Source organism: Ranitomeya imitator, chromosome 3 (assembly GCF_032444005.1).
Source record: "Ranitomeya imitator isolate aRanImi1 chromosome 3, aRanImi1.pri, whole genome shotgun sequence".
NCBI classification, from domain to species: domain Eukaryota; kingdom Metazoa; phylum Chordata; class Amphibia; order Anura; family Dendrobatidae; genus Ranitomeya; species Ranitomeya imitator.
In genome coordinates, this window is record NC_091284.1 from 6,948,979 (window position 1) to 6,976,404 (window position 27,426).

At 53.6% G+C, this 27,426-nt stretch overlaps 1 protein-coding gene across 1 annotated transcript; it reads left to right on the top strand.

Annotated features, from left to right (window-relative positions):
* The first annotated feature begins 1,608 nt into the window (after positions 1 to 1,608).
* LOC138672446 (immunoglobulin superfamily member 3-like) lies at positions 1,609 to 27,221 on the top strand. The gene is made up of 10 exons (XM_069760417.1): positions 1,609 to 1,824; positions 2,171 to 2,548; positions 3,091 to 3,492; positions 5,647 to 6,012; positions 12,059 to 12,454; positions 16,997 to 17,389; positions 19,657 to 20,037; positions 22,850 to 23,239; positions 24,774 to 25,154; positions 26,323 to 27,221. The coding sequence occupies exons 1-10, from the start codon at positions 1,755 to 1,757 to the stop codon at positions 26,556 to 26,558; spliced, it is 3,393 nt and encodes a 1,130-aa protein (XP_069616518.1). The 5' UTR covers positions 1,609 to 1,754; the 3' UTR covers positions 26,559 to 27,221.
* The last annotated feature ends 205 nt before the right edge of the window (positions 27,222 to 27,426 follow it).

The window sequence follows — 27,426 nt, forward strand, 5'->3', positions numbered from 1 at the left end:
CTGGTATGGTGAAAAAAAAGCATGGGGGGGTCCCATTCTTATGGCAAGAAGTCCAGCAGGTTGACTTGGTGCCTTGCTGATGGAGGAGGAGGACTTGGCGCCTTGCTGACGGAGGAGGAGGACTTGGCGCCTTGCTGACGGAGGAGGAGGACTTGGCGCCTTGCTGACGGAGGAGGAGGACTTGGCGCCTTGCTGACGGAGGAGGAGGACTTGGCGCCTTGCTGACGGAGGAGGAGGACTTGGCGCCTTGCTGACGGAGGAGGAGGACTTGGTGCCTTGCTGATGGAGGAGGTGGACTTGGTGCCTTGCTGACAGAGGAGGAGGCGGACTTGGTGCCTTGCTGACAGAGGAGGAGGCGGACTTGGTGCCTTGCTGACAGAGGAGGAGGTGGACTTGGTGCCTTGCTGACAGAGGAGGAGGTGGACTTGGCGCCTTGCTGATGGAGGAGGATGACTTGGCGTCTTGCTGAGGGAGGAGGAGGACTTGGTGCCTTGCTGACGGAGGAGGATGACTTGGCGTCTTGCTGACAGAGGAGGCGGCCTTGGTGCCTTGCTGATGGAGGAGGATGACTTGGCGCCTTGCTGACGGAGGAGGATGACTTGGTGCCTTGCTGATGGAGGTGGTGGACTTGGTGCCTTGCTGACAGGAGGAGGTGGACTTGGTGCCTTGCTGACAGAGGAGGAGGAGGACTTGGCGTCTTGCTGACGGAGGAGGAGGACTTGGCGCCTTGCTGACGGAGGAGGAGGACTTAGTGCCTTGCTGATGGAGGAGGTGGACTTGGTGCCTTGCTGACAGAGGAGGAGGTGGACTTGGTGCCTTGCTGACAGGAGGAGGCGGACTTGGTGCCTTGCTGACGGAGGAGGAGGAGGACTTGGCGTCTTGCTGACGGAGGAGGAGGACTTGGCGCCTTGCTGACGGAGGAGGAGGACTTGGCGCCTTGCTGACGGAGGAGGAGGACTTGGTGCCTTGCTGATGGAGGAGGTGGACTTGGTGCCTTGCTGACAGGAGGAGGTGGACTTGGTGCCTTGCTGACAGAGGAGGAGGTGGACTTGGCGCCTTGCTGATGGAGGAGGATGACTTGGTGCCTTGCTGACGGAGGAGGATGACTTGGTGCCTTGCTGATGGAGGAGGAGGACTTGGCGCCTTGCTGACGGAGGAGGATGACTTGGCGCCTTGCTGATGGAGGAGGTGGACTTGGTGCCTTGCTGACAGAGGAGGAGGAGGACTTGGCGCCTTGCTGACGGAGGAGGACTTGGCGTCGTGCTGACGGAGGAAGACGATGTCCGCAGAAGAGTCTCCTTGATTTGACTGCCGCTTCCTGATGTGCATCAGTCCAGGAGATGAGATCCGCCGGCTGCTGTAATGTGGAAAGCTGCACAGGTGGTTCTTAAATCTCCAGAACTGGCATCTCCCAGCATCCCCTGCGTGTTCAGAGTCTGCGCTGAGCTTGGCTGACTTTTTCTGAGAAGTGTCCACTTTCCCCTGACTGGCAGCTGGGGCATGTTAATGATCAGTCTGCCCACAGGCTTGCTGACGGTCTCCAGTGATAACTAGTATAAAGTGTATTCAGTGCTTGTACCCAGCTCATTTCGGGGGCCCAGGAGCCCGCCAGTCACCCAGTAGAGCCGCTCCCGCTATGATTTGAGACCACTTCTGCTTTGTCTCGCCTCTGTCAGACTGTGGTTTCCTGTGTGCAATGTGAGAGCTGCGCTAAATGCTGCTCCTCTCTGAGCAGCGCTGCAGACCTCGGCACGATGGAGCGGAGCGCAGAGCCTCGTCCCTTGCACACGGTCACCCACTGGCTGCACTGGGTCATCATTGTGGGTAAGAGCGAGCTGTGGGGTAACAGTTAAATTATGTGAGCGCGCGGGGCGGCATTACTACAAACACTGCGGTTGGGACAAAGCAGGAGATCTGAGGACCAAAATCCTCTGGTCACATGTGACCGCCCCGAAATGTCCAAATATTGCCCCAAACATTCCCTAGAAATGCACAGCGAGGGGACCAAAGATTAGCCAGCAGTGACCCAGTAGAGGATCCTCCGGGGCCCAGGAGCTGCACCATGAGCCCCATCAGTAGACCGCCCCAGTCCTTCCCTAGAGTCCTCTCCTCGGCCCCAATATCCCCAGTCCTCAATATAGATATTTCATAGAGAATGTCTTCCTGACAGGTGTCTCCTGGGCTCAGCGGGAGGTGACCGTCCAGCAGGGGCCCCTGTACCGCACCGTGGGCTCCGACGTTACCATCTGGTGTAAGGTCAGTGGCTACCAGGGCCCCTCCGAGCAGAACTTCCAGTTCTCCATCTACCTGCCGACTTCCCCGGACAGGGAGGTCCAGATCGTGAGCACCAAAGACCCCGGCTTCTCCTATGCCATCTACAGCTCGCGTGTCAGCCGTGGGGACATCTACATAGAGAGGCTGGCGGGCGATCACACCGTCCTCCACATCCGCCAGCTGCAGGAACGGGACGCGGGAGAGTACGAGTGTCACACGCCCAACACCGACCCACAGTTCTACGGCAGCTACAGCGCCAAAGTCATCCTGAGAGGTAAGTCCACCGGTCACAGACATTCTAGGTGAATTGTGGAAATCCAGAACCCAAAGTGTGATCATGTCCGTCAAGATGATTGTGGCTAGAGACCTCTGCTGACAGTCAGCTTTAGCGACTCTACGGTCTTGTTCTTGATCAGTAACAGATCCTGGAGCCGCCTTCTGGACCATCTGGAGATTTGAGATATAAAATGGTTTTTACAGAGCTTATTCAGGTCATTCTAGAAAATGTTCTACCTGCTAACGTGGGACCTGTGCTATGAATCTTAACTCGGTACTCTACAATCCATGTTGTAAGGACTGGCTGAGATGTTGAAACTTGTCTTGGATATCTGGGCGCATGTTCTACAGTTTTCCTAGATGGTTTGTGATTTCTAGTTTTTATCTTAGATTGCAGTGTGTTCTAGAGTTCTGTTCCCAGAGCTGAGTGTATCAATACTGTGGTGAGGACTTAAGATTTCTGGATAATCATTCATTAGGTGCCCCTTCCAGATACTTTGTGTAGATGTGGTACCTCCATGACTTCTGTTTTCTCCTTAGTCCTTCCAGACACTCTGTTAGTCACAATGCCCCATGAAGAGCTGGAGAGGACAGAGGGTTCTTCTCTGGAGATGACCTGTAGGGTGTCTCGGGCCTCCTCTCAGCACACCCACCTCTCTGTCTCCTGGCTTCTGGACCCTCAAGATGTCATCTTGTCCTTGTCCCGGGACTTTGTTCAGGTTCCTGGAAAATCCTTCTCTGAGAGGTTCAGGTCTGGAGATATTCGCTTGGACAAGCTCAGCGACTCTGATTATAAACTGACCATCAAGCAGCTGCGGCTGTCAGACCAAGGAGATCTCTTCTGCCGAGGATCGGAGTGGATCCAGGATCGTGATGGAACATGGACACAGATAATGGAGAAGAAGTCAGAAAATACCATGGTCAAGGTTTCTGCACTGCAGGGTAAGTGTGAACATGACGTCAAGATGATAGAAAGTTTACTCCAGAAAACCAGATATCTACTTGTGATGGTCTATATAAGGTCTAGCTACTGCGGTGAAATGTGCATCTCTTCATAACTTCTACAAAATGTCTAAATAAAACATACATAAATAAAAGTCGGGCGATAGCAACATATCTGCAGGATTGGCCACAAGTCTGTGTATTGGGCGCCCTGAGTCTTCCTCCGACAGATGGGTGGAGATAAGGGTAACTGGATCAGGCACGTCCAAAATCCACTAGCCAACCCCTTTTTTTTTCCTCTAAACTACTGCCAAAGTAATCTGGAGAGAGGACAGAGGGGTCTAGAGGGTGGGCTCTATGAGGTGAAGAGGACAGATGGGTCTAGAGCAGGGGTCCCCAACCTGTAGCTCGGGAGCCACATGTGGCTCGCGGTCCCATGAATTGTGGCTCGCGGCTGTCTGCCAGCTTGGTGCATTAGCTCCAGATTTAGTAAACCGGTATGAAGAGCACATCTGAAAATGGTGAACTTTGAGTAGCCCTGCACAGAAGAGCAGATGTGGGTGCACATCTACAGGTCTTGGGGGTTTAGAGATAATTCTGGTATGGAACACTGGAGACAGCATGATGCTACCGGTCAGAGGAGGCGGTTGAAGCTGGATGTGACTGTTGTTGGGAGTGCGTGATGGGAGAATGCTGAATTTGGTGGGGTGTGGTGGAAACCCCTGGATCTTGGTATACTGCTTCGGGGTGATTTGTGTGGAAAAGCTTTGGTTATCATTATACTCATAATGGGGGCTTTTTTTTGCCACTACTGTGAGGGGGACAGAAGCTGGATGTGGCTCTCGACCCTCTTGCAGAGCTGAATGTGGCTCTCAAGGTCGGAATGGTTGGGGACCACTGGTCTAGAGGATGGGCATTAGTAGGTGAAGAGGACAGAGTGGTTTAGAGGGTGGGCATTATGAGGCAAAGAGGACAGTGGAGTCCAGAATGTGGGCATGATGAGGCGAAGAGGAGAGAGGAGTCCAGAATGTGGGCATGATGAGGCGAAGAGGAGAGAGGGGTCCAGAATGTGGGCATGATGAGGCGAAGAGGAGAGAGGGGTCCAGAATGTGGGCATGATGAGGCGAAGAGAAGAGAGGGGTCCAGAATGTGGGCATGATGAGGCGAAGAGGAGAGAGGGGTCCAGAATGTGGGCATGATGAGGCGAAGAGAAGAGAGGGGTCCAGAATGTGGGCATGATGAGGCGAAGAGGAGAGAGGGGTCCAGAATGTGGGCATGATGAGGCGAAGAGGAGAGAGGGGTCCAGAATGTGGGCATGATGAGGCGGAGAGAAGAGAGGGGTCCAGAGGGTGGGCATTATGAGACGAAGAGGAAAGAGGGGTGGACTATATGGGAGGAGAACTGAGGTCTCCGGAGGGTGGACAATATGGTAGGAAGGGGTCTAGAGGAAGAACAGTGAGGGAGTGAGGAGGACTGAGGGCTTTGGATGGTGGACAACATGGGAGCGGTCTGGAGGGAGGACTGAGAGCTCCGGAGAGTGGACAATATGGAAAGCATGAGTCTAGAGCGAGAACTGAGGGTTCTAGAGGTTAAAACAGTAGGGGAGGTTGGAAGGGTCAGGAGGGTGGAGAATATAGAAGGTAGGAGGATTGAAGGGTCCACAGGGTTGAGGGGAGGGGTCTGAAGGGAGGATAGTGGGTTAGGGAGTATGACAGGGGTCCGGAGTGAGGTGGTTACAGGGTTTAGGAACCAGAAAACAGTTGGTAAGCGAGGAGGATGGAGAAGTCTTGAGGTTGGACAGTAGGGGAGGGAGAAAAAAAGAGGCCAAGCGTTCCTGTGTATGGGGGAGTCTGGTCCTTTGTTCTGAATGCAGCCTGGAGCCTGTTCTACGTAACATCAGGTTACTCTGGTGGCTGATATTAACTTGCCTGTTCCGGACAATGGCTGATTCTCTAGAATAAAACTCCTGACATGTACTTATTGGTGGTTCCAGATAATGACTGATAACTCAGGTATTTCTGGATGCCACCTGGTTGCCCCAGTCTCCTGTTCTAGGTTTCTAGATAATTCCTAGCTGGTTCCTTGGTGTAATGTTCTAGGCTGCATTAGACGAGTGCTTATGATCTCAACATACACATCCAAATTCTCATCTAGGTGGAGATTTCCAGGTTCAGGTGCAGAGTCCAGACACCACCATCCAGATCTGGGGCCTTCTGGAGGTCACCTGCTCCATCTCCAGATACAATCTCATAGGAGGCCAGTTTCGTGTCTCCTGGCTGCTGGATGGAGCTGTGGTGGTAACCTGGAACCCATCTGGTGTAAGCAACATTAATATACCGTACAGAATCCGAGAGGAGAAGGGGCAAATATCTGTGAGGAGACAAGACCAGGACACTTGGACACTAAGGATCAGCTACACCACAGAACAAGAGACTGGCTCATACATGTGCGAAGTCACCGAGGAGGAGACCCGGAGGAGAAGACAATCCTCACCAGTATCTGTCACCATACAAACACCAGGTGAGAGACTATAGCAGGTATATTCCTCTACATAGGAGCAGTATTATAGTAGTTATATTCTTGTACATAGGGGCAGTATTATAGTAGTTATATTCTTGTACATAGGAGCAGTATTATAGTAGTTATATTCCTCTACATAGGAGCAGTATTATAGTAGTTATATTCTTGTACATAGGAGCGGTATTATAGTAGTTATATTCCTCTACATAGGAGCGGTATTATAGTAGTTATATTCTTGTACATAGGGGCAGTATTATAGTAGTTATATTCTTGTACATAGGGGGCAGTATTATAGTAGTTATATTCTTGTACATAGGGGGCAGTATTATAGTAGTTATATTCTTGTACATAGGAGCAGTATTATAGTAGTTATATTCTTGTACATAGGGGCAGTATTATAGTAGTTATATTCTTGTACATAGGAGCAGTATTATAGTAGTTATATTCTTGTACATAGGAGCAGTATTATAGTAGTTATATTCTTGTACATAGGGACAGTATTATAGTAGTTATATTCTTGTACATAGGAGCAGTATTATAGTAGTTATATTCTTGTACATAGGAGCAGTATTATAGTAGTTATATTCTTGTACATATCAGCAGTATTATAGTAGTTATATTCTTGTACATAGGAGCAGTATTATAGTAGTTATATTCTTGTACATATCAGCAGTATTATAGTAGTTATATTCTTGTACATAGGAGCAGTATTATAGTAGTTATATTCTTGTACATAGGGGCAGTATTATAGTAGTTATATTCTTGTACATAGGAGCAGTATTATAGTAGTTATATTCTTGTACATCGGAGCAGTATTATAGTAGTTATATTCTTGTACATAGGAGCAGTATTATAGTAGTTATATTCTTGTACATAGGGGCAGTATTATAGTAGCTATATTCTTGTACATAGGGGCAGTATTATAGTAGTTATATTCTTGTACATAGGAGCAGTATTATAGTAGTTATATTCTTGTACATAGGTGCAGTATTATAGTAGTTATATTCTTGTACATCGGAGCAGTATTATAGTAGTTATATTCTTGTACATAGGTGCAGTATTATAGTAGTTATATTCTTGTACATCGGAGCAGTATTATAGTAGTTATATTCTTGTACATAGGAGCAGTATTATAGTAGTTATATTCTTGTACATCGGAGCAGTATTATAGTAGTTATATTCTTGTACATAGGTGCAGTATTATAGTAGTTATATTCTTGTACATCGGAGCAGTATTATAGTAGTTATATTCTTGTACATAGGTGCAGTATTATAGTAGTTATATTCTTGTACATAGGGGCAGTATTATAGTAGTTATATTCTTGTACATAGGAGCAGTATTATAGTAGTTATATTCTTGTACATCGGAGCAGTATTATAGTAGTTATATTCTTGTACATAGGAGCAGTATTATAGTAGTTATATTCTTGTACATAGGTGCAGTATTATAGTAGTTATATTCTTGTACATCGGAGCAGTATTATAGTAGTTATATTCTTGTACATAGGTGCAGTATTATAGTAGTTATATTCTTGTACATAGGGGGCAGTATTATAGTAGTTATATTCTTGTACATAGGAGCAGTATTATAGTAGTTATATTCTTGTACATAGGGGCACAGGGGCGGATTATAAGAGGGTCAATCTGGGCGGTAGCCCAGGGCCCAGTGGTGTGGGGGGGCCCTGGGCTACCGCACACAGATTGCCCGCTGGCCGCCGCCATCATCAGGGCACTCGCAGCAAGTCTCATCATCATATGACAGTGACTCAGCACAGTGCACACAGTGAGTCACTGTCTCACTGACACAGTGCAGTGGCACCCCCGGCCGTGACCCACCCACCCAGCCGCCCGCCTGCTGCCCCTGTCAGAAGACTGGTTTGTTTGTATGTGTTGCCGCCGCCGGCGCGAGTGCCGGGCCCGTGCGGCCGGCCGCCGTGCCCCTGCCGTGCCGTCACTCTCGATCACTGAGGACACTGCCCATGCCGTGCCGGGAGCCCCCCCGGACCCGGTGGGCAGAGAGAGGGGGCCCTCACCGGGCCCCTAGCGGCGCTGCCTGCGTCGGTTAGTTTCCTATTGGCAATAGATAACGTCGGCCGCAGGCGCAGCGCACACGTCGCCGGCGTCTGACGTCATTGTCAGTCGCCGGCGAGTGCGCGCTGCTGGAGGGGAGGGAGCTCACCGCCTGGATCGTTGGTAAGGTGAGGACTGGAGAATTTTTTTTTTTTTTTTAATAATCTGAGTGGAGATATAATAAATATAACGGTGGAGAAGTCGGGAGTGGGGGTGATGGGGGTGTGTGATTGGGGGGGGGGGGGTGGCAGGTGCAGAATGCTGGGAGCAGGAGGACACAGTCTGGGACTGGGGCAGTCTGATATCTGGACACACTGGGTCTGGGGGGGCAATGATGCTGGAGGAGGAGGGGACACAGTCGGGACTTGGGGGGGCCTCAAATGATTGCTATTTCTGGACACTGGGGCCTGGTGGGGGGCAATGCAGGAGACACTGGGGGGGGGGGAATGCTGGAGGACACAGTCTGGGGACTGGCTGGGCTGTGGGCAGATGATTGCTGGACATACTGGTCACGGTGCAATGATGCTGGAGGAGGAGGAGGACACAGTCGGGACTGGGGCCTGGGGCCTCAAATGATTGCATTGCTATTGCTGGACACACTGGGGGGGCAATGCAGGAGACACTGGGGGGGAAATGCTGGAGGACACAGTCTGGGGACTGGCTGGGCAGATGATTGCTGGACATACTGGTGCAATGATGCTGGAGGAGGAGGACACAGTCGGGACTGGGGGCCTCAAATGATTGCATTGCTATTGCTGGACACTGGGGGGGGGGGCAATGCAGGAGACACTGGGGGGGAAATGCTGGAGGACACAGTCTGGGGACTGGCTGGGCAGATGATTGCTGGACATACTGGGGCAATGCTGGAGGAGGACACAGTCTGGGGCAGATGATTGCTGGAGACACTGACTGGGGCAATGCTGGAGCCTGAGGACACAGTCTGGCTGGGGCAGATGATTGCTGGACATACTGGGGCATATTGCTGGACAGGACACACTGGGGGCAATGCTGGACATACTGGGGCAGATTGCTGGATACACTGTGTGGAGGTAATATGCTGGACACACTGGGGGTAATATGCTGGCCACACTGGGGCAGATTGTTGAACATACTGTCATGGGACAGGATGGAGACAGATGGGGCAGGATGGGTAAATCATATGGGGCAGGATGGATACTCATGAGTGCAGGATGCGAGAATATATTGCAGGAGCCAGGAATGAGATAAACGGGGGCCAGGGTGGGGAATATTATTTCCGTAGGGGCTAATTAAGGGATATTATTACTGCAGTGATGTATTTATTTTATTTTTTGCGTATACTTTTTTTAAATGGGGGGGTGGTCCTGTTACTGTGCAGAGTGACACTATATCACCTTTTTTTCTTCATGTGGTGTAATGTTGAAATTGTGAAAATTTAAGTAATGTGTTCTGCAAGCGGAGCTCGAGATAACTGTGTTATTTCCTGCAGAAACAACAAACAAGCCCTGGCTGGAATAAATGATGGCGGTCTGTGCTTCATGACAGATGAAGGACTTCACCGCTAGAGACGTCACTGGTGAGTCAGTGTTACCTATACTGACACTATACACTGTAAACCAGGGGTGTCAAACTGCATTCGTCGAGGGCCTCAGCTCAGACCGTGCGTGTTTTCAAGATTTCCTTTGCGTTACACAAGGCGCTGGGATCATTCTGTGCAGGTGATTAAATTATCACCTGTGCAATACAAGGAAATCCTGAAAACATGACCTGTTTGCAGCCCTCGAGGAATGCAGTTTGACACCCCTGCTGTAAACCATATACAGAGCTCCTGTGTATAATGTCGCCAGTGATCGCTGTATAACCTCTACACAGACACTGCATACCAATTACAGATCTCCTGTGAATACTGGCACTTATGGTGACAGTATTTTGTTTTTTTATTTATTTATTACTGTCAGGATTGTAGTATTCAGTCACTATGTGGTGGTAATATGTGGTCTGGAAATGGTGTTGTGGTATTTGTCCCTTGTGTGTGCTATTTGGTCACCAAGTGGTGGTAATATGTGCTCTTGACATGGTGTAGCGGTATTTGTTCCTTGTATGTGATATTATTCGATCACTGGGGTTGTAATTTGTGGTCTGGTCATGGTGCGGTGGTATTTGTTCCTTGTATGTGATATTATTGGTCAAAATATACCTAAATTGTATTGCAGATTTTAACAAATATTTAATAGGTTACAGTAGAGTAGGACCCGGCCATTTTTCTGGAATAATCTGGCTCGGGTATGTCACATGACCCCCGTCACATGACCCCCGTCACATGACCCCCGTCACATGACCCCCGTCACATGATCCGGGGGGCCCACAGTGTCTGAACAGCCCGGGGCCCTGGCTACCCTTAATCCACCCCTGTAGGGGCAGTATTATAGTAGTTATATTCTTGTACATAAGGGCAGTATTATAGTAGTTATACTCTTGTACATAGGAGCAGTATTATAGTAGTTATATTCTTGTACATAGGAGCAGTATTATAGTAGTTATATTCTTGTACATAGGAGCAGTATTATAGTAGTTATATTCTTGTACATAGGGGCAGTATTATAGTAGTTATATTCTTGTACATAAGGGCAGTATTATAGTAGTTATATTCTTGTACATAGGAGCAGTATTATAGTAGTTATATTCTTGTACATAGGAGCAGTATTATAGTAGTTATATTCTTGTACATAGGGGCAGTATTATAGTAGTTATATTCTTGTACATAGGGGCAGTATTATAGTAGTTATATTCTTGTACATAGGGCGCAGTATTATAGTAGTTATAGTCTTGTACATAAGGGCAGTATTATAGTAGTTATACTCTTGTACATAGGAGCAGTATTATAGTAGTTATATTCTTGTACATAGGCGCAGTATTATAGTAGTTATAGTCTTGTACATAAGGGCAGTATTATAGTAGTTATAATCTTGTACATAGGAGCAGTATTATAGTAGTTATATTCTTGTACATAGGAGCAGTATTATAGTAGTTATATTCTTGTACATAGGGCGCAGTATTATAGTAGTTATAGTCTTGTACATAAGGGCAGTATTATAGTAGTTATACTCTTGTACATAGGAGCAGTATTATAGTAGTTATATTCTTGTACATAGGGCGCAGTATTATAGTAGTTATAGTCTTGTACATAAGGGCAGTATTATAGTAGTTATACTCTTGTACATAGGAGCAGTATTATAGTAGTTATATTCTTGTACATAGGGCGCAGTATTATAGTAGTTATATTCTTGTACATAGGGGCAGTATTATAGTAGTTATATTCTTGTACATAGGGCGCAGTATTATAGTAGTTATAGTCTTGTACATAAGGGCAGTATTATAGTAGTTATATTCTTGTACATAGGAGCAGTATTATAGTAGTTATATTCTTGTACATAGGGGCAGTATTATAGTAGTTATATTCTTGTACATAGGGCGCAGTATTATAGTAGTTATACTCTTGTACATAGGAGCAGTATTATAGTAGTTATATTCTTGTACATAAGGGCAGTATTATAGTAGTTATATTCTTGTACATAGGAGCAGTATTATAGTAGTTATATTCTTGTACATAGGAGCAGTATTATAGTAGTTATATTCTTGTACATCGGAGCAGTATTATAGTAGTTATATTCTTGTACATAGGGGCAGTATTATAGTAGTTATATACTTGTACATAGGGGGCAGTATTATAGTAGTGATATTCTTGTACATAGGAGCAGTATTATAGTAGTGATATTCTTGTACATAGGGGCAGTATTATAGTAGTTATACTCTTGTACATAGGAGCAGTATTATAGTAGTTATATTCTTGTACATAGGGGCAGTATTATAGTAGTTATATACTTGTACATAAGGGCAGTATTATAGTAGTTATACTCTTGTACATAGGAGCAGTATTATAGTAGTTATATATTTGTATATAGGGGCAGTATTATATAGGTTGTATTTTTCTCTGCAGTTTTCCGCTTTCAGAACGTCACACTGAGCATTGAGGCTTCGGAGCTTTATGAAGGGGATTCGGTAGCGCTCTTTTGTCAGGTTTCTAGCCCCTCTCCTTCTCTAGATATGACGTGGCTCACCTTGCGTCCGTCTGGTCGGTGGGAGGCGGTAGCTTCGCTGAGACACGACGGTGAGGTGGTCGTGTTGGGTGAATATGTCCAGAAACAGAAGTCCGGTTACCTGACAGCGCAGAGATTGGAGAATGGCCGCCACTCTTTGACATTGGACAGTCTGGTGCAGGGGGACAGCGGTTCATACATCTGCCGCCTCACAGAATGGTCGCAGGAGACACATGACGAGCGGACGAACAGGACGTACAACAGTAACTCCATCCACATTGATATCCGGCGCCTCGGTGAGTGTCCGCGTTGGCCGATCCTCTCTTCTGTAAATGTCTGTTCTGTGAACGGCAGAAATCTGATAAGATGGCTGATAACAGGGAGCAGTAGAAAGTTTTGTGTTAGAAGTGAAGGGTAACAAAAGAAACTAAGCGGTCCCGTGGGGTAACTCCAGGAGGCGGTGTGGGCTTGTGGCATTAGATTCTATGAATACTAAGCGTGGCGGCTGTACAGTAAAAAATGTGGCAGACATCACCGCCCGCGAAGAAATGTCTATAAGACAAGACTGGAAGGAAACCATGAAGTATGGCCTTAACCGCTGACCGAGACGGAAGGGGAGGAAAGGGGAGAGAGATGGTGAGATAAAGAGGGCTGGAGGTCGGTGGGCAAGAGGGACAGAAGGAGGGACAACATGAAAGGTGGACAGGAAGGGACGGAGGGAGGGACGGCGAGTGAGCGGGATGGTGGAAATAAAGGACGGAAGGGGAGGGATGGACGGAGCAAAAGAGGGGGACGGAGGGGCAGCGAGTGAGGGACGGAGTGAGGGACGGCGAGTGAGAGGGATGGTGGGAAAGAAGGACAGAGCGAAAGAGGGGGACAGGAAGGGACGGAGTGAGGGATGGAGCGAAAGAGGGGGACAGAGGAACAGAGTAAGAAGGACGGAAGGGAGGGATGAAGCGAAAGAGGGGGACAGGGACGGACGGCGAGTGAAAGGGGCAGTGGGAAAGGACTGAGGGAGGGACAGAACGAAAAAGAGGGACAGGGAGGGACGGAGGGAGGGACAGCGAGTGAGAGGGTGGGAAAGAAGGACGGAGGGAGGAACGGCGAGTGAGAGGGATGGTGGGAAAGGAGAGGGATGGAGCGAAAGAGGGGACAGGGAGGGACAGCGAGTGAGAGGGACGGTGAGAATGAAGGACTGAGGGGGAAGGAGGGACGAAGCGATAGAGGGGGACAGGGATGGACGGAGCGAAAGGGGGACAGGGAGGGACGGACAGCGTGTGAGTGATGGTGGGAATGAAGGACTGAGAGGGAGGGATGGAGCAAAAGAGGGTGACAGGGAGGGACAGCGAGTGAGAGGGAGGGATGGAGCAAAAGAGGGGGAGGAAGGATGGTGGGCAGGCATGAGGGAGAATAAGGTGAGAGGAATGGGATGGAGGGACAATGTGAAAAAGGTGGAGGGACCGACGGGCAGGCCTGAGGAAGAGGAATGAAGGGAGGGATGACGCGAAAGAGGGGTTGGAGGGGGACAGGCGGTGGGCAAGCTTGAAGGATAGGGGAGGAACAGTTTGCGAGAGGGATGGAGGAACAACATAAGAGGGGGAGCTGGTTGGAGAGACAGTGGGCGATAGGGACGACGAAGGGAAAGGTAGGTGGGCAAGCGAGACGGCACGAAAGAGGGGGACTGCGAGGAGGAGGGACGGTGGGCGAGAGATATGGAGAGAGGGATGGGGGAGGGACAGCACGAAAGGGGGGGTGTGGGGACGGCGGGCGAGAGGTATGTTGGAGAGAAGGACGAGGGGGAGGGACGGCGGGCAGGCCTGAGGGAGAGGAATGGGGGGAGGGACGGGGCGCTAGTGAGATGGAAGGACGGAGGAATGGACGTCACCAAAGAGGGGGGGAGGGTGAGAGGGACAGCGAGGGGGCGAGCAGGCCTGAGGAACAGGGATCGGGGGAGGGACTGTAGACAAGAGGGATGGAGGGACAGTGGGTGGGAGGGATGGCACCAAAGAGGGGGGAGGGATGGAGGGCGAGAGGAATATTGAGGGGGAGGGATGGCTGGCAGGTCTTAGGGAGTGGGATGGGGGGAAATGACGGTGCGAAAGAGGGTTGAGGGGCAGTGTGCCTGAGGGAGAGGGATGGCAAGCAAGGGGGAGAGGAGTGACGGCGGCGGCACGAGGGAAGGAGAGGTATTGGCTGGAGTAAAAGGGACAGGGAGGGAGTTGGATGAGTGGGCAAGGACTGGGAAGACATAGGAAAGGAGAGTGGGGAAAAGGAGAGGAACGAGTGGGGAAGGACTGAGAGGACATGAGTAAGGAGAGAAAGAGGGACAGCAGGGAGGAGCGCGAACCTAGAAGAAAAAGGAGGAAGGGAAAGTGAGGGAGGGAAGGGGGGACAAAGGGCGATAAATGTAAGTAGGTGATGGATACAGACGGATATTAGGTAGAGACGAGAGATAATTATGAGATGGATCCGGGATATGAATTCTGTATTAAAAACCCAGTGATTTGAAGAAAAAGGTACTGTATTTAGTAAAAGAAAGAACTATAGTTAAAAAGGGATAAAGATATAAAGAGAGATGTGAGCGGAGACTCCATAGTGATAGGAGGTGTGACGTGCCCGCCTCCTCTTCTCGCTCGCCCCTCTGTCGTCCTTCTCTTCTCGCTCGCCCCTCTGTCATCCTCCTGCTCTTCTCGCTCGCCCCTCTGTCATCCTCCTTCTCCTCCTTCTCTTCTCGCTCGCCCCTCTGTCCTCATGCTCTACTCGCTCACCCCTCTGTTATCCTCCTCTTCTCGCTCGCCCATCTGTCATCCTCCTGCTCTTCTCGCTCGCCCCTCTGTCATCCTCCTTCTCCTCCTTCTCTTCTCGCTCGCCCCTCTGTCCTCATGCTCTACTCGCTCACCCCTCTGTTATCCTCCTCTTCTCGCTCGCCCATCTGTCCTCCTTCTCGCTCACCCCGCTGTCCTCCTCCTGCTCCTCTTCTCGCTCACCCCTCTGTCGTCCTCCTGCTCCTCTTCTCGCTCGCCCCTCTGTCCTCCTCCTGCTCCTCTTCTCGCTCACCCCTCTGTCCTCCTCCTGCTCCTCTTCTCGCTCGCCCCTCTGTCCTCCTCCTGCTCCTTTTCTCGCTCGCCCCTCTCTCCTCCTCCTCCTCCTCCTCCTCTTCTCGCTCGCCCCTCTGTCCTCCTGCTCCTCTTCATGCTTGCCCTCTGTCCTCCTGCTCCCTCTTCTCGCTCGCCTCTCTATCCTCTTCTCGCTTGCCCTCTGTCCTCCTCCTGCTCCTCTTCTCGCTCGCCCCTCTATCCTCCTCCGCCCTCAGTCTTCTTGGTCTCCGCGGAGGTCGTCCTCATGTCCCGGGATCAGCAGGTGATATCCGGCTCCTCCGCTCGCCTCTTCTCGCTCGCCCTCTGTTCTCCTCCTGCTCCTCTTCTCGCTCGCCCCTCTGTCCTCCTGCTCCTCTTCTCGCTCGCCCTCTGTCCTCATCTGCCCTCAGTCTTGGTCTCCGCAGACTCCTCGCTGGAGGTCATCCTCATGTCCCGGGATCAGCAGGTGATGTCCGGCTCCTCCGCTCGCCTCTTCTCGCTCGCCCTCTGTCCTCCTGCTCCTCTTCTGGCTCGCCCTCTGTCCTCCTCCTGCTCCTCTTCTCGCTCGCCCTCTGTCCTTCTCCTGCTCCTCTTCTTGCTCGCCTCTCTATCCTCTTCTCGCTCGCCTTCTGTCCTCCTGCTCCCTCTTCTCGCTCGCCCCTCTGTTCTCCTCCTGCTCCTTTTCTCGCTCGCCCCTCTCACCTCCTCCTGCTCCTTTTCTCGCTCGCCCCTCTCACCTCCTCCTGCTCCTCTTCTCGCTCGCCCCTCTGTCCTCCTGCTCCTCTTCTCGCTTGCCCTCTGTCCTCCTGCTCCTCTTCTCGCTCGCCTCTCTATCCTCTTCTCGCTCGCCCTCTGTCCTCCTCCGCCCTCAGTCTTCTTGGTCTCCGCAGACTCCTCGCTGGAGGTCGTCCTCATGTCCCGGGATCAGCAGGTGGTGTCCGGCTCCTCCGCTCGCCTCTTCTCGCTCGCCTCTCTGTCCTCCTCCTGCTCCCCTTCTCGCTCGCCCTCTGTCCTTCTCCTGCTCCTCTTCTTGCTCGCCTCTCTATCCTCTTCTCGCTCGCCCTCTGTCCTCCTCCTGCTCCCTCTTCTCGCTCGCCCCTCTGTTCTCCTCCTGCTCCTTTTCTCGCTCGCCCCTCTCACCTCCTCCTGCTCCTCTTCTCGCTCGCCCCTCTGTCCTCCTGCTCCTCTTCTCGCTTGCCCTCTGTCCTCCTGCTCCTCTTCTCGCTCGCCTCTCTATCCTCTTCTCGCTCGCCCTCTGTCCTCCTCCGCCCTCAGTCTTCTTGGTCTCCGCAGACTCCTCGCTGGAGGTCGTCCTCATGTCCCGGGATCAGCAGGTGATGTCCGGCTCCTCCGCTTGCCTCTTCTCGCTCGCCCTCTGTTCTCCTCCTGCTCCTCTTCTCGCTCGCCCCTCTGTCCTCCTGCTCCTCTTCTCGCTCGCCCTCTGTCCTCCTCCTGCTCCTCTTCTCGCTCGCCCTCTGTCCTTCTCCTGCTCCTCTTCTTGCTCGCCTCTCTATCCTCTTCTCACTCGCCCTCTGTCCTCCTCCTGCTCCCTCTTCTCGCTCGCCCCTCTGTTCTCCTCCTGCTCCTTTTCTCGCTCGCCCCTCTCACCTCCTCCTGCTCCTCTTCTCGCTCGCCCCTCTGTCCTCCTGCTCCTCTTCTCGCTTGCCCTCTGTCCTCCTGCTCCTCTTCTCGCTCGCCTCTCTATCCTCTTCTCGCTCGCCCTCTGTCCTCCTCCGCCCTCAGTCTTCTTGGTCTCCGCAGACTCCTCGCTGGAGGTCGTCCTCATGTCCCGGGATCAGCAGGTGATGTCCGGCTCCTCCGCTCGCCTCTTCTGCGTGGTGAAGGCTCCATACAGTTTTCGGGATCGGCGGCTCTCGTGGTCTTGGGACTTCCAGCCGGATTCCGGGTCCTTCCAGAAGCTGGTGAATGTGTCCGGGGAGGGTGACGTATCCTGGGGGGCGGCCAACCCCGGACTCCAAGGAAAAGCCCAGCTCTCCATAGTGGGGGCCACCAGCACACTGACCATACACCAGGTGCAGCGCCAGCACCACCAGGGGGCGTACCGCTGCAGGGTCCAGGTCCTGAGCCAAAGCGCCAGTGTCCCCCGCGCCTCAGCCGCCTCCATCACCATGAGCATAAAGGTCCAACTACCAGGTACCTACAGCACGGTATCAGACAGGACGGGATTAGATACACAGCTCAGCACGGTATCAGACAGGGAGGGATTAGATACACAGCTCAGCACGGTATCAGACAGGGAGGGATTAGATACACAGCTCAGCACGGTATCAGACAGTGCGTGATTAGATACACAGCTCAGCACGGTATCAGACAGTGCGTGATTAGATACACAGCTCAGCACAGTATCACACAGGATAGGATTAGATACACAGCTCAGCACGGTATCAGACAGGGCGGGATTAGATACACAGCTGAGCACAGTATCAGACAGGGCTGGATTAGATACACAGCTCAGCACGGTATCAGACAGGGCGGGATTAGATACACAGCTCAGCACGGTATCAGACAGGGCTGGATTAGATACACAGCTCAGCACGGTATCAGACAGGGCTGGATTAGATACACAGCTGAGCACGATATCAGACAGGGCGGGATTAGATACACAGCTCAGCACGGTATCAGACAGGACGGGATTAGATACACAGCTCAGCACGGTATCAGACAGGGCTGGATTAGATACACAGCTCAGCACGGTATCAGACAGGGCGGGATTAGATACACGGCTCAGCAGTCAGTATCACAGGAGAGGATTAGATACGCGGCTCAGCAGACAGTATCACACAGGAGAGGATTAGCTACACAGCTCAGCAGTCAGTATCACACAGATGGGATTAGATACATGGCTCAGCAGACAGTGTCACACAGGAGAGGATTAGATACATGGCTCAGCAGTCAGTATCACACAGGAGAGGATTAGATACACAGCTCAGCAGTCAGTATCACACAGGAGAGGATTAGATACACGGCACAGCAGACAGTATCACACAGGAGAGGATTAGATACACAGCTCAGCAGTCAGTATCACACAGATGGGATTATATACACGGCTCAGCAGTCAGTATCACACAGGAGAGGATTAGATACACGGCTCAGCAGTCAGTATCACACAGATGGGATTATATACACGGCTCAGCAGTCAGTATCACACAGGAGAGGATTAGATACACGGCTCAGCAGTCAGTGTCACACAGACGGGATTAGATACACGGCTCAGCAGACAGTATCACACAGATGGGATTAGATACACGGCTCAGCAGACAGTATCACACAGGAGAGAATTAGATACACAGCTCAGCACGGTATCAGACAGGGCGGGATTAGATACACGGCTCAGCAGTCAGTATCACAGGAGAGGATTAGATACGCGGCTCAGCAGACAGTATCACACAGGAGAGGATTAGATACGCAGCTCAGCAGACAGTATCACACAGGAGAGGATTAGATACGCGGCTCAGCAGACAGTATCACACAGGAGAGAATTAGATACACAGCTCAGCACGGTATCAGACAGGGCGGGATTAGATACACGGCTCAGCAGTCAGTATCACAGGAGAGGATTAGATACGCGGCTCAGCAGACAGTATCACACAGGAGAGGATTAGATACACGGCTCAGCAGACAGTATCACACAGATGGGATTAGATACACGGCTCAGCAGACAGTATCACACAGGAGAGAATTAGATACACAGCTCAGCACGGTATCAGACAGGGCGGGATTAGATACACGGCTCAGCAGTCAGTATCACAGGAGAGGATTAGATACGCGGCTCAGCAGTCAGTATCACACAGGAGAGGATTAGATACACGGCTCAGCAGACAGTATCACACAGGAGAGGATTAGATACACGGCTCAGCAGTCAGTATCACACAGGAGAGGATTAGATACACGGCTCAGCAGGCAGTATCACACAGGAGAGGATTAGATACACAGCTCAGCAGTCAGTATCACACAGATGGGATTAGATACATGGCTCAGCAGACAGTGTCACACAGATGGGATTAGATACACAGCTCAGCAGGCAGTATCACACAGGAGAGGATTAGATACATGGCTCAGCAGTCAGTATCACACAGGAGAGGATTAGATACACAGCTCAGCAGTCAGTATCACACAGGAGAGGATTAGATACACGGCACAGCAGACAGTATCACACAGGAGAGGATTAGATACACAGCTCAGCAGTCAGTATCACACAGACGGGATTAGATACACGGCTCAGCAGTCAGTATCACACAGGAGAGAATTAGATACACGGCTCAGCAGTCAGTGTCACACAGATGGGATTAGATACACGGCTCAGCAGTCAGTGTCACACAGATGGGATTAGATACACGGCTCAGCAGTCAGTGTCACACAGATGGGATTAGATACATGCTTTATTCTATCTCTCCCCGCAGCCGCTCGTCTCATGGTGGACTCCGCTGATCGCACCGTGTTGGTGACCGCTGGTCAGGATGAGGCGGCCGTGTCCTGTGACATCAGGGCTCTGACTCCGGGCGCCGTCCTCCATGTTGGGTGGTTCCTGGTGTCGCCCGCCTCGCCCTCTGCAGTGAACATTGTGAATGTGACCCACGAGGGTCTGACCTCTCACCAGCCCGGATTTCCCTGGTTCCTGAGTGAACGCGTCTCCCTTTATAAAATCATCCTCCGCCTCCTGCGCCCGCAACTGTTGGGGTCCTTCTACTGCGCGGTGCGCGAGCTGCTGCCGGAGAGCGGAGAGTGGCTCACCCTGGCGGAGCGGACGTCCGGGGTCACACGAGTGATGCTCCGCACCTCAGGTACCACCCAAGAATGAGTCTTCTGCAAAATCCACCTGACGTCATCCCTGGACAGTTCTTCGTCTCCATCTCCTTCCCCGTCTCCTGTCGTTTCCATCCCCGTCTCCTGTCGTTTCCATCCCCGTCTCCTGCCCGTCTGTCTCCGTCTCCTGCCCCGTCTGTCTCCGTCTCCTGCCCCGTCTGTCTCCGTCTCCTGCCCCGTCTGTCTCCGTCTCCTGCCCCGTCTGTCTCCGTCTCCTGCCCCGTCTGTCTCCGTCTCCTGCCCCGTCTGTCTCCGTCTCCTGCCCCGTCTGTCTCCGTCTCCTGCCCCGTCTGTCTCCGTCTCCTGCCCCGTCTGTCTCCGTCTCCTGCCCCGTCTGTCTCCGTCTCCTGCCCCGTCTGTCTCCGTCTCCTGCCCCGTCTGTCTCCGTCTCCTGCCCCGTCTGTCTCCGTCTCCTGCCCCGTCTGTCTCCGTCTCCTGCCCCGTCTGTCTCCGTCTCCTGCCCCGTCTGTCTCCGTCTCCTGCCCCGTCTGTCTCCGTCTCCTGCCCCGTCTGTCTCCGTCTCCTGCCCCGTCTGTCTCCGTCTCCTGCCCCGTCTGTCTCCGTCTCCTGCCCCGTCTGTCTCCGTCTCCTGCCCCGTCTGACTCCGTCTCCTGCCCCGTCTGTCTCCGTCTCCTGCCCCGTCTGTCTCCGTCTCCTGCCCCGTCTGTCTCCGTCTCCTGCCCCGTCTGTCTCCGTCTCCTGCCCCGTCTGTCTCCGTCTCCTGCCCCGTCTGTCTCCGTCTCCTGCCCCGTCTGTCTCCGTCTCCTGCCCCGTCTGTCTCCGTCTCCTGCCCCGTCTGTCTCCGTCTCCTGCCCCGTCTGTCTCCGTCTCCTGCCCCGTCTGTCTCCGTCTCCTGCCCCGTCTGTCTCCGTCTCCTGCCCCGTCTGTCTCCGTCTCCTGCCCCGTCTGTCTCCGTCTCCTGCCCCGTCTGTCTCCGTCTCCTGCCCCGTCTGTCTCCGTCTCCTGCCCCGTCTGTCTCCGTCTCCTGCCCCGTCTGTCTCCGTCTCCTGCCCCGTCTGTCTCCGTCTCCTGCCCCGTCTGTCTCCGTCTCCTGCCCCGTCTGTCTCCGTCTCCTGCCCCGTCTGTCTCCGTCTCCTGCCCCGTCTGTCTCCGTCTCCTGCCCCGTCTGTCTCCTGCCCCGTCTGTCTCCGTCTCCTGCCCCGTCTGTCTCCGTCTCCTGCCCCGTCTGTCTCCGTCTCCTGCCCCGTCTGTCTCCGTCTCCTGCCCCGTCTGTCTCCGTCTCCTGCCCCGTCTGTCTCCGTCTCCTGCCCCGTCTGTCTCCGTCTCCTGCCCCGTCTGTCTCCGTCTCCTGCCCCGTCTGTCTCCGTCTCCTGCCCCGTCTGTCTCCGTCTCCTGCCCCGTCTGTCTCCGTCTCCTGCCCCGTCTGTCTCCTGCCCCGTCTGTCTCCGTCTCCTGCCCCGTCTGTCTCCGTCTCCTGCCCCGTCTGTCTCCGTCTCCTGCCCCGTCTGTCTCCGTCTCCTGCCCCGTCTGTCTCCGTCTCCTGCCCCGTCTGTCTCCGTCTCCTGCCCCGTCTGTCTCCGTCTCCTGCCCCGTCTGTCTCCGTCTCCTGCCCCGTCTGTCTCCGTCTCCTGCCCCGTCTGTCTCCGTCTCCTGCCCCGTCTGTCTCCGTCTCCTGCCCCGTCTGTCTCCGTCTCCTGCCCCGTCTGTCTCCGTCTCCTGCCCCGTCTGTCTCCGTCTCCTGCCCCGTCTGTCTCCGTCTCCTGCCCCGTCTGTCTCCGTCTCCTGCCCCGTCTGTCTCCGTCTCCTGCCCCGTCTGTCTCCGTCTCCTGCCCCGTCTGTCTCCGTCTCCTGCCCCGTCTGTCTCCGTCTCCTGCCCCGTCTGTCTCCGTCTCCTGCCCCGTCTGTCTCCGTCTCCGTCTCCTGCCCCGTCTGTCTCCGTCTCCGTCTCCTGCCCCGTCTGTCTCCGTCTCCGTCTCCTGCCCCGTCTGTCTCCGTCTCCGTCTCCTGCCCCGTCTGTCTCCGTCTCCGTCTCCTGCCCCGTCTGTCTCCGTCTCCGTCTCCTGCCCCGTCTGTCTCCGTCTCCGTCTCCTGCCCCGTCTGTCTCCGTCTCCGTCTCCTGCCCCGTCTGTCTCCGTCTCCGTCTCCTGCCCCGTCTGTCTCCGTCTCCGTCTCCTGCCCCGTCTGTCTCCGTCTCCGTCTCCTGCCCCGTCTGTCTCCGTCTCCGTCTCCTGCCCCGTCTGTCTCCGTCTCCGTCTCCTGCCCCGTCTGTCTCCGTCTCCGTCTCCTGCCCCGTCTGTCTCCGTCTCCGTCTCCTGCCCCGTCTGTCTCCGTCTCCGTCTCCTGCCCCGTCTGTCTCCGTCTCCGTCTCCTGCCCCGTCTGTCTCCGTCTCCGTCTCCTGCCCCGTCTGTCTCCGTCTCCGTCTCCTGCCCCGTCTGTCTCCGTCTCCGTCTCCTGCCCCGTCTGTCTCCGTCTCCGTCTCCTGCCCCGTCTGTCTCCGTCTCCGTCTCCTGCCCCGTCTGTCTCCGTCTCCGTCTCCTGCCCCGTCTGTCTCCGTCTCCGTCTCCTGCCCCGTCTGTCTCCGTCTCCGTCTCCTGCCCCGTCTGTCTCCGTCTCCGTCTCCTGCCCCGTCTGTCTCTGTCTCCGTCTCCTGCCCCGTCTGTCTCTGTCTCCGTCTCCTGCCCCGTCTGTCTCTGTCTCCGTCTCCTGCCCCGTCTGTCTCTGTCTCCGTCTCCTGCCCCGTCTGTCTCTGTCTCCGTCTCCTGCCCCGTCTGTCTCTGTCTCCGTCTCCTGCCCCGTCTGTCAGTGACACATTATTTTTCCTATTGCAGATACAACGTTGAGCGTCTGTAAGGAGAACATTAGCCGCGCGGAGCCTGCGGGGGGCGACGTGCTGCTGCGCTGCTCCTTGGAGGAGGTTCCTGGCCCTGCCGCCATCTTTTCGGTGTCCTGGTACTACCAGGCTGCGCCGTCCTCGTACCCCAGCCTCCTGTATAGGGCCCGGTGGGACGGGGTCACTGAGTATAATGAGGCCCTGGCGGGGCGGCTGCAGGTGGGGGCCGTGGCACAAGGGAATTACAGCTTAACCCTGAGTGCTGTGGGGCAGGAGGATGCTGGGATCTATCACTGCCGGCTGGAGGAGTGGAGGCTGCAGGAGGATGGCTGGAGGCTGGAGGCATCGGATACCTCCGGGTACCTGCAGCTCACGGTGACTGCCCCAGGTAGGAGACCCCCGCTGTGTGGCCGGGTCATCAGGGCGGACACTGGGCTCTGACCTCGCAATGACGTCATGTATCCCCTCTAATAAAGTGTGTGGCGCTGAAGCCCCAGAATACCAGGGTGGGCTCCAGATCTGTAGGACATGAGGGTGGGCTCCAGATCTGTAGGACATGAGGGTGGGATCCAGATCTGTAGGACATGAGGGTGGGATCCAGATCTGTAGGACATGAGGGTGGGATCCAGATCTGTAGGACATGAGGCTGGGCTCCAGATCTGTAGGACATGAGGGTGGGCTCCAGATCTGTAGGACATGAGGGTGGGATCCAGATATGTAGGACATGAGGGTGGGCTCCAGATCTGTAGGACATGAGGGTGGGCTCCAGATCTGTAGGACATGAGGGTGGGCTCCAGATCTGTAGGACATGAGGGTGGGCTCCAGATCTGTAGGACATGAGGGTGGGATCCAGATCTGTAGGACATGAGGGTGGGATCCAGATCTGTAGGACATGAGGGTGGGCTCCAGATCTGTAGGACATGAGGGTGGGCTCCAGACCTGTAGGACATGAGGGTGGGCTCCAGATCTGTAGGACATGAGGGTGGGCTCCAGATCTGTAGGACATGAGGGTGGGCTCCAGATCTGTAGGACATGAGGGTGGGATCCAGATCTGTAGGACATGAGGGTGGGCTCCAGATCTGTAGGACATGAGGGTGGGCTCCAGATCTGTAGGACATGAGGGTGGGCTCCAGATCACTGTATCGTGGACTCTGAGGGTCTAGGTCATTATCACTTGTCGGGAGGGTCCGGCTCGAGGTGGCCGGGGGTCTTGCGACTCTGGATCAGGGTGTCCTGGAGTCTTGCAGCTCAGGATGGCTGGGGGTCTCGCTGCTCTGGCTCAGGGTGGTCGGGGGTCTTGCAGCTCAAGGTGGCTGGGTGGTCTCCTGGCTCAGGGTGACAGGGGTCTCACTGCTCTGGCTCAGGGTGGCCAGGGGTCTCGCTGCTGTGATCGGGGGTCTCGCAGGTCAGGTTGGCCGGGCGTCTTCTGGCTCAGGGTGACAGGGGTCTCGTGGCACAGAGTGGCCTGGGATCTCGCTGCTCTGGCTCAGGGTTGCCAGGAGTCTTGCAGCTCACGGTGGCCAGGGGTCTTGTGGTCAGGGGTCTCTCTGCTCTGGTCAGGGTCGTCGGGGATCTCCTAGCTCTGGCTTAGGGTGACAGGGTTCTCGTGGCCTGGGGTCTCGCTGCTTTGGCTCAGGGTGGCCTGGGGTCTCGCTGCCCTGGCTAAGGGTGGCCGAGAGTCTTGCAGCTCAGGGTGACATGGGTCTTGTGGTCAGGGGTCTCGCTACTCTGGCTCAGGGTGGCCAGGGGTCTCTCTGCTCTGGTCAGGGTGGTCGGGGGTCTCCTAGCTCTGGCTTAGGGTGACAGGGTTCTCGCGGCCTGGGGTCTCGCTGCTTTGGCTCAGGGTGGCCGGGGGTCTCACAGCTCAGGGTGGCCGGGGGTCTCGTGGAATACTGACCCCCAGATTCTGTTCTCTCTTCCAGATGATTGGCTGCTCGTGAACATCACCACATTAACCCTTGCGGCCCCAGAAGGGTCCAGCCTGGCCCTGCCCTGTCATGTGGTGTCCACGTCTGTCCCCGGCTCCACCTTCTCCATCACCTGGTGGAAGGTCGCGGCCCCCGGGCACCAGCTGCTGTACAATGCCAGTCACCTGGGCCAGTGGGTGCACCCTGCTGAGGACGGCTACCAGTATGAGCGGACATCAGAGCAGACGTTCCAGCTGAGGATCCTCCGCGCACACCCGCCAGACACCGGGATCTACTACTGCAGGGTCCAGGAGTGGGCGAGGACGCCCCGCGGGGTCTGGTACCAGATAGGAGAGCAGACCGGGGGGAACATGTCCGTCACCATCCAGACAACAGGTGCACGTCTGTTATTACAGTCACCTCCAGAGCTGCACTCACTATTCTGCTGTTACATTATGTCTTATCCTCCAGTCACCTCCAGAGCTGCGCTCACTATTCTGTTGTTACATCATGTCTTATCCTCCTGTCACCTCCAGAGCTGCACTCACTATCCTGCTGTTACATCATGTCTTATCCTCCAGTCACCTCCAGAGCTGCACTTACTATTCTGTTGTTACATCATGTCTTATCCTCCTGTCACCTCCAGAGCTGTAGTCACTATTCTGCTGTTACATCATGCCTTATCCTCCAGTCACCTCCAGAGCTGTAGTCAGTATTCTGCTGTTATATCGTGTCTTATCCTCCAGTCACCTCCAGAGCTGCACTCGCTATCCTGCTGTTACATCATGCCTTATCCTCCAGTCACCTCCAGAGCTGTAGTCAGTATTCTGCTGTTATATCGTGTCTTATCCTCCAGTCACCTCCAGAGCTGCACTCGCTATCCTGCTGTTACATCGTGTCTTATCCTCCAGTCACCTCCAGAGCTGCACTCACTATTCTGCTGTTACATCGTGTCTTATCCTCCAGTCACCTCCAGAGCTGCACTCACTATTCTGCTGTTACATCGTGTCTTATCCTCCAGTCACCTCCAGAGCTGCACTCGCTATCCTGCTGTTACATCATGCCTTATCCTCCAGTCACCTCCAGAGCTGCACTCACTATCCTGCTGTTACATCATGTCTTATCCTCCAGTCACCTCCAGAGCTGCACTCACTATTCTGCTGTTACATCATGCCTTATCCTCCAGTCACCTCCAGAGCTGCACTCACTATTCTGCTGTTACATCGTGTCTTATCCTCCAGTCACCTCCAGAGCTGCACTCACTATTCTGCTGTTACATCATGCCTTATCCTCCAGTCACCTCCAGAGCTGCACTCACTATCCTGCTGTTACATCGTGTCTTATCCTCCAGTCACCTCCAGAGCTGCACTCACTGTTCTGCTGTTACATCATGCCTTATCCTCCAGTCACCTCCAGAGCTGCACTCACTGTTCTGCTGTTACATCGTGTCTTATCCTCCAGTCACCTGCAGAGCTGCACTCACTATTCTGCTGTTACATCATGCCTTATCCTCCAGTCACCTCCAGAGCTGCACTCACTGTTCTCCTGTCTGCTCTCTCCGCAGGGGTCGGCGCTCACATCTGCTCCTCTCCGGCGCTCCTCTCCGTCTTGTTGCTCTTCTCGGGGCTTCTTCTGATCTTGCTCGTGGTTCTCGGGTGGAGATTTGTGACCCGATGGAGGAGTAGGGCCGGGCGTTCGCCCCCGATGAGTGTGAAGGGTTTGTGGACTTCTCCGGTGAAGGTGACTGGGCGGTCGGAGAGGCCTGACGATGATGATGAGGCAGAGCAGGTCCCGCTGTGATGTACGGGGTCCTCGGTCACTGACTAATAGTGGGGGAGGGGTTGGGATGTGTCCAGCAGTGGCGGTCAGTGGGGTAGACCCTGACCTGGTGGAGCCTTGCTGGGGATTACCGCGCATGTCCTCGCTGTGCAGTGTCCCCGGGACTCCTGTGGGACCTCTGTGGCCGAGAGCTCGGGGCCCAGCACCACGGATCTCCGTCTGAAGGAGATTAATTCACCATGAACTGAGTATAAAGATGATTCTACACAACCTGGAATGGACGCCCTGCAGAGGTGGCCCCTACAGAGGGGCCCGTAGTTCACCATAACCATACAGGACGGCTCCTCAGGGGCGGTGCTGGCTGCATTGTTGGGCCACGCCCCCTCCTTTAGTGACCGCCCCCACTGTAATGTAAAAGCTGCCTAGTGTAGTAAAGATCTGGGGATCGTCTCCACCACCGCTGATCTCCCAGCGAGACCCTGAAATGTCTGAGCGGGGGCTGGAAACTTTGTGAACCCCTCAAATAAATTGGACCTAAAACTGCATCAGATGCATCACACAAATCTGAAAGAAATGAGGCAGAAATGTGAAGTAATGGTCGGCTCCGTCTGCTGGGACCGTGGCCGAGAAAACCCACTGCAGGACTGGTGGTACTGGTAATAATGGGACTGGTCGTAATGGTAATAATGGTAATAATGGTACTGGTAGTAATGGTAATAATGGTACTGGTAATAATGGTACTGGTAGTAATGGTAATAATGGTACTGGTGGTACTGGTAATAATGGGACTGGTGGTACTGGTAATAATGGTACTGGTAGTAATGGTAATAATGGTAATAATGGTACTGGTAGTAATGGTAATAATGGTACTGGTAGTAATGGTAATGAT